This window comes from Myotis davidii, unplaced genomic scaffold, assembly GCF_000327345.1.
Source record: "Myotis davidii unplaced genomic scaffold, ASM32734v1 scaffold60, whole genome shotgun sequence".
Taxonomy (NCBI): Eukaryota; Metazoa; Chordata; class Mammalia; order Chiroptera; family Vespertilionidae; genus Myotis; species Myotis davidii.
This window is the reverse complement of record NW_006293007.1, coordinates 3,541,699-3,548,826: the sequence shown is the minus strand read 5'-3', so window position 1 is coordinate 3,548,826 and position 7,128 is coordinate 3,541,699. Positions and strand designations below refer to the sequence as shown.

The following is a 7,128-nucleotide window of genomic DNA, read 5'->3' as shown; positions in this document are numbered from 1 at the left end:
GTCCTCCCGCCTGCAGGAGAGGGGCTCTGCTGGCTGTCAAAGAGGGGGCAGGTCAGAGGAGCGGAAGCCTGCGCCTCCCCAGCACCTGACACCCAGCAGGGGCCCCAGGCAGCCTCCCAGACAGGCAGATAGGATCCCCAAACCAGCTGAAACAGGAAGAACGAGAAATGGACAGGAGCCTGGCAGGGTGAGGGGTGGAAGAGACAGGCACCACTGGCTCCTGTGTGCACATGTTAAGACTTTTTAAAAGGAACAATATCCTCCTCTTACACTCACCCAAATGTCTCTTAGGTAGGTCACCTGTCAGTGTACCAGCAGCCCCTCCTTTACTGCAGCCGGTGCAGCTGAGGATGCTGAAGGGCAGGAAGAACCAGAAAGCGCCCAGTGTCAAGTGTGAGTCATGCAGTGAGCAGTGACTGCAAGGGCATCGTAACCTTCCCCAAAAAGGCCACTCACCTGGGAGCAGCCACTCTCCACTTAAGCCAAATACAAAGTCCTGGGTTTTGAAACTTCTCAATGCCTCAGAAGCCTTTGAAACGGAATTTCTAAAACTAGGTAGGAACATAAAACTGCACATGGAGTGCTGGTTCCTAATCTCTCCATCTGGCAGACTCCAAAGTTGACGGTTCATGGGCCGCTACCTTAGAACATGAACATTTGGGAACCAAGGGCCATGTCTAACAGTCGGTAGAGAGCATGTCATCATTCATGGGCTGTAATGCATCAATGGAGGAGGTGCCCCTTGAAGGCCACCCAGGACCTCCTGTAGCAGAACTCGGCCACTGCGACCACAGGTGACAGACACCACTCGCGTTACGGAGCATGATGGGTGAGGTGTGAGTGGGCCTTCCCGGGAGGGCGCACTGAGAGCGCACAGAGCCTCACACATCAGAGAGCTGGACATCCAGATCTTCACTTCGCTGAATGGCATTCACTACTCAAACCAGCATATGTTATCAGCATCGCTATATTTAATTACAAAAGTGTGCAAAATAGAACAAACCTAAATGACCAAAATAAGTTAACAAACCAGATAATCGTCATCTTGACATAAAACACAGAGTTCAAAGAACCATCGCATCGTGTGAAAGCTGGGATTTGAAACTCCTACAGCTGAGAAGGGTCATAGGGACTCAGAATCAAACACTGCAGTTTCCCATGGGAGCAGCGGGTCCATCCAGTGGGCACCTGGGCCCAGGGTGAGGTGCTGGGATGGAAGCCTGAGGGCCAGGCTAGTAGCAGCATCCCAAGAAGGACCCTGGAAGGACCACCATCCGACAGTAAGGGGGCACTCTGTAGTTGGACTTCCCCTCTAGGTGAAAACCAAACCCGGACCACGGGTGTGTGTGTGTGTGTGTGTGTGTGAATGGGATGGGGAGGGTCTGTCAGTTTGTACAAAACAAAGCTAAAGAGGCTGCCCAGGGCCTACAATCGTGAGCCTTTGTGACCAAAAAAACCCCCCAAGAAATAAAAACAAAACAAAACCTGCCCCAAAACAAAAGAAAATGAAACCTCTTTTTTCTTGTTGGAAAAAAAACAAGCAAAAGCGCACTGGACAAAAAAGGTCTTGGCTTCCGTGGCAAGAGGCACTTCTGACACGTGCGGTGGGCAACCTCGGGCCGCAGTTCACGGGAACCGCCCAGGCTTGAGGAACGTGGGTATTTTATTTAGTGCACAGAATCTCAATCAAAGTGGTACAAACTGCTTCTTTGAAAAAAGATGTTTATTAAACAATTTTAATTGTCATAAAATGACTAAAATGGGTTTTAAAAATTAAGGCTCTTCTCTTTCTGTGGATTGCCAGAACAATGTAAAAATAATATCAATCAACCCTGCTGAAAGCTTTGTTCCTAAAGTTAAATTTCATAGATTCCTAAACATTTTATGATTAAGATAAAAAACTGGACTATAAATGACAGTCAGTGGCCGTCCGTGCTGAACACGCTCTGATCAGGTGTACAATTTTCTAATTGAGTAGTTAAGCAAAAATATTCCAGTTAAAGCAGAAATTTTAATTTTAGCTTTTTAATTCATTGTTTCCCCACACTGTCATGATTTTCCTAAAATCGAAATAGTCTAAGACAGGAGCGCTCACCTCGGGACTCTATATACTCCCAGGAGGGTGACGGACTTGGCTGGCAATTAGTTTGATTATATTTTTTAAACGTTCTAAGGTGAATTATCAAATGATTCAGAATTACATGGCATGCAGTATCCAAAAGTATGGCTCTGATGCATTTAGATTTACATTAAGAAGTGTCATTCATTCATTGTACACCCACCCCGCCCACAAGGAAAAAAATCACTACCTACTCAAGTTCTCAGTCTGGTGCAGCGTTAAGGATTCAAACTTACCACTTTCCCAGGCCTTCCCCATGTGCAAACAAACCCCTCCTGACAAGCAGTGACTACACAGTCTTCAAGAAAAATCAACACAGTCAGCCTTTCGTGTGCTATCTTTTTACAGATGAGCGGCTCTAACAAGGGAACGTCTTCCATTCGAGGACACAGGGGCGTGCCCAGAGTTTTAGCTGGGTCCGTTTTGGTTTTGGTAACTAGGTTCAGTTTGTCACTGCTCTTGCTAGAAATGTGTCCCATGCTATGGTTTCGCGGGAGAGTGTTGCGAATTTGCTGACCCCAGACGCGATGGCCCCATCGGCGACGTTGCTCTTGCTGCCGGCGTTGGAGACAGTGGAATGTGGGAGGCTATTGGACCGCGGTAGAGGGGGGGGCGCAGAGCTGCCAGGCGTCGAGACGCTGTTCCCAGTGCTCCCGGCTGGAGGGCTTGTGGCATTCATGACATTTGTGTGTGTCCGTGCCCTGGAGAGGGGCTGGTGAGGGAAAAGGATATCTTCCGTGAGGTCCCACAAGCAGAGCTGCGTGTCCTGGCCCACAGAGCCAAACCGATACGTGACACTGACGGGGCGGCTCTCCGTGGAATTCCGCTTGGACAGCCTGGACTGGGTACTGTTTGCTCGGTCTCTGCCAAAGTGGAGCAGGTCCTGGAAGTCCTCGTCACTGCCACTGAACTCCATAGGGTCGCTTTCTTCTACACTCGTGGTGTAGGGGTCAAACGCCACCACGCTGACCCAGGACTTGTGCCCGTGGCCTCGAGCTATCACTCGGCCGTCTACAAAAGACCAGACTGTCACCAGATCATCCTCGCCCCCCGTGACGATGTACTTGCCGTCCGGGCTCCAGCACACGCACAGCAAGCCTCCAAAGTAGCTTTTCATGGTGCCGTGCAGCTCCACAGAGTCAAAGTTGAACACCCGCAGAAACCCGTCCTGGCTCACGCACGCCAAGAACTTGCCATCTGGGGAGAAAGCAAACTCGTTGAGGGCCCCCTCGCCCACCGTCCACTTGAGGAGAGGGTTCCTCGTGGATTTGCTCTTGCAAGTGTGCACGGCGAAGCTCTCGCCCTGCTTCAGGAGCTGGTAGTGGGGGGCTGTGGTGCCACAAGAGTGCTCCACATTATACAGGTACATGTTCCCACTCGAATGGGCTACTAGGAAAAGGCTTTCCGAACCGGGAACCCATTTGACACAGGTTACTCGTGACTTGTCTATTAGTCTCTGTGAAGACAAAGGAGAACACGTTATCACAATGGGGAGCTTAACGGTCTATGTTCCAGCAAGAAAGCTGTCTGCTGCTCGGTGACAAGGGACAAGTCACCTGGACATGTCACACTCTCCCGTGGCCGACCAGGCCCGTGAAGAGCATTCTGGCCGCTTGAACAATGACTTTCTAGAACTGCACTTGGGTGTGAGGCCACTGGCCTTCACAGAGGGAGCTGGTTATTCAGCAGTCACTGTGCCAGGCGCTGGGACACACCGGAGAGGGGCAGCCCCTGAGCACTTGACATTTCTCCCACTAGGAGAGTCAGGATCTACGAGTCACTGCACCTACACAGCATTCGCTGTGAGGACTCAGGGAACCTCGTAGTGCTGGCCTCAAGTTTTAGCTCACCGTCAGTCATGAGCGGACTACACCTGCCCCTGCTTGAGCTGTTCCCAGGTGGGGAGGCCCCTGCCAGCAGCACACAGGACTTCAACACACACACACCGGCTCCACCACGGCCCTGGAGCAGAGACTTCCTCCTTGGGGCCACTGTTCTGTGAGCCCCTTTACAGGCAATCCTTCCACATCTCCTCTGGAACACGGTGGTGTTTAAGAAACAGATAATAAAGAATTTAAAGGAGAAAAAAAAAAGGACAGGTAGGTGACTAGTTCAAAAGTATGGGTCCGATCACGGCCCCTCTACTCTCTGCTCACTACTGGTCCACTGACCAATCATTCCTTTAACAGGCACAGATTAGGAGAGTCTTGCCTCTCAAACCAAGAAAAGGCCAAAAGTAAAATCCACCCGAAGGCACAGCACCTTCCCTGCCTGCAGAGCTGGAGGCCATAGGCCCAGCAGCCCCCACAGGTTGGTTCTGCCCCAAATCACATTAGCAGCAACAATCTGGAAGTCCCCAAGTTCTCAGACTCCTATTGCCAAACACTCTCTGAAGCCACCCCTCTAGCAACTGGCGCCTTCACCTCGCTGGCCGGGACCCCTGAACCTCACCAAGAGCAGGGCACCTTCTCCCTCATCAGTCTGCTGTGTGTGCTGCACTTTTACAGAAAATTAAAAACCTGAGGTTTTCAAGGAGATTCATGAACCATGCGGCCTAAGAGCCAGCGCTGCTCCGGCAGGGCTCCCACAAGCCTGTCACCATTTCATCCACACAAGGTCACAGAGAACTTGCAAGGCCAGGCCAGACCTTGCTGTTCCCATCAGGCCCAGGCTGCTCCAGCATTCCTGACCCCATAAAGGTGACTGGCCTGCTAGCCCAAAGTCTAAGGGTGGCCACTTCTCACCCGCCATGGGTGGCTTGGTCAGGCGGCCCTGCACCTCCCATGTCACCACAACCAAGTCAAACCTGTTTTCCCACGATCACGCTACTGTCCCTCCATCACAAGTGCAACTTTTTTTTTAATCTCACCCAAGCATATTTTGTCCATTGATTTCTAGAGATGAGAGAGAGAGAGAGAGAGAGAGCGAGCGCGCATGCGTGCGACTGAGAGCCTCATGCACGTGCGCCTACTGGGGCTGAGGAACCTGCATGCAACCCAGGTACATGCCTTTAACCTGGAATGGAACCCTCCACCCCTCAATCTGGGGCCCATACTCTAACCAATGAGCCAAACCAGCCAGGGCTAAGGACAGACATAAAAACTTCTAACACTATGGTTAGGAGAAGATTTTACTCTTGTCTTAAACAAACACAACATAATTCCATTAGAACTTTAAATTACAATACTGTCAAGTAAGAACCGTGCTGCTCTGCAACTCTGAGGTATGAAGGATAGCTATAGCCCCATCACACACTAGGTGCTACTGGGATGACAAGCACAGTGAAGGGCTTCGTTCCATATTAAGGAGCTCACTGCGACTGCTGTACGTGGACATGTCACTGTACCTCACGGACAAAAACCTGAGCCCACATTCTGTGTCCTGTGGGCACCTGTGCACACTCCAGCACTTGTGCATCAGGCATGCCAGTTTAAGCAACTGCAAACCAAAACGGTAAAATGACCACGGGTCCAACTCTGCCTGTTTGTGTACTCAAGCACAGGGACAAGTGTGGAGAACCTACTGTGCATGCCAGGCCCAGGCCCAAGCTCTGTACATGCTCTTTAGTCCTTACAACAGCCTGCAATAGTTTTCATTTCTTTATTAGATAATACATTCATAATTCATATAAAACGTACAGTAGGAGCCTCACTCACATCGGCCTGTCACTCCTAGCAGCTTCTCGCTTCTCTGTCCAGTGCCCTCATGTGTGGACAAGCATATGAACCCACGCACCCTCGTTTTTCATGCCAGAACACACCATGCACGGTCTGCACCCCTGCCTTCTCATCCAGAGACTTCTGCACATCTGCCTGCATGGGCACAAAAACAGCTTTTTCACGCTGCAGAGTATGCAATTACATGAGTATATTATAGTTTAAGAGTCCCTGTCTGAAAGGCATTTATCCTAACATATATAAAGAGCTAAGTGCCATCATGACCGAATGGGCAACCAGTCACCATGAAGTGCATGGAGCACCTCTCGGTTCCCCCTGCCCCGGGCCCCTGCGTCCAGCGGCAAGTGTCGCGGGGTGGCAGCAAGCTTCGCAGAGCAGTCGAGGGGCAGGGAGTTTCACATAGCATCGCAGGGTGGCAGAGGCCATGCGACAGAGGACAGGCTAGGCCTAGGGACCTTAACCGCGCACGATTTCATGCACACCGGGCCTCTAGTATATAATAAAAACCTAATATGCTAAGTGTCCAGTCGTCTGTTCAACCAATCAAAGCATAATATGCTAATGATATGCTAAGGCCGCTCAACTGCTCACTATGACGTGCACTGACCACCAGGGGGCAGACGCTCCAACCGATAGGTTAGCTTGCTGCTGGGGTCCAGCCAATCAGGACAGAGCGAGATTAGCCAGACATACCCTGGAGCCCTCCCACGGTCCCTCCCTGGCTGGTCAACCTGCGTCCCGCCTGGCCCCAATTGTGCACTGGTGGGGTCCCTCGGCCTAGCCTGTGCCTTCTCACATTCCGGGACCCTTCGGGGGGATGTCAGAGATCTGGTTTCGGCCCAATCCCACAGGCCAGGCCGAGGGACCCCACTTGGGCATGAATTCATGCACCGGGCCTGTAGTGTAGCAGTAACACCCTTGTACATAGGGCAGTTTTCACATGTACCAGGTATACCGGTTAATAATGAGGATTTTTTTCAATAGATGGAGTTACACATATGTTGATATATATGCGATTTGATATGTATGCTATTTTGTTGTATTGACAACAAGCTTCAAAACTTCATATGTCAAATTTGCTAAAGGTGTTAACATCATAGATATTTTTATGCTTAAAAATGTCAAATTTTGTGCCAAAAAAAAGAGCATTTGCAGGAAGTTTTACTTCATTACTTTATTTTGAAGAAAAAGTTATAGTATACTTCAGGAAGCTTATGGTGAACATGCTCCATCACAAGATACTTGTGAATGCTGGTTTAAATGCTTTAAAAGTGATGATTTCAATGTGAAAGACAAAGAACATCAAGGTCAATTGAAAAAGTTTTAAGAACA

General features: G+C 50.1%; 1 protein-coding gene across 1 annotated transcript in view; it reads right to left on the bottom strand.

Moving 5' to 3' along the window:
* Positions 1-956: 956 nt before the first annotated feature.
* The window catches only part of WDR20 (WD repeat domain 20), a 60,292-nt gene continuing 54,120 nt past the window's right edge, over positions 957-7,128 (bottom strand). The window contains 2 exon segments of the mRNA XM_006766622.2: positions 957-2,612; positions 2,615-3,575. Coding sequence (XP_006766685.1) covers positions 2,338-2,612; positions 2,615-3,575 — 1,236 coding nt within the window. The 3' untranslated portion in view covers positions 957-2,337.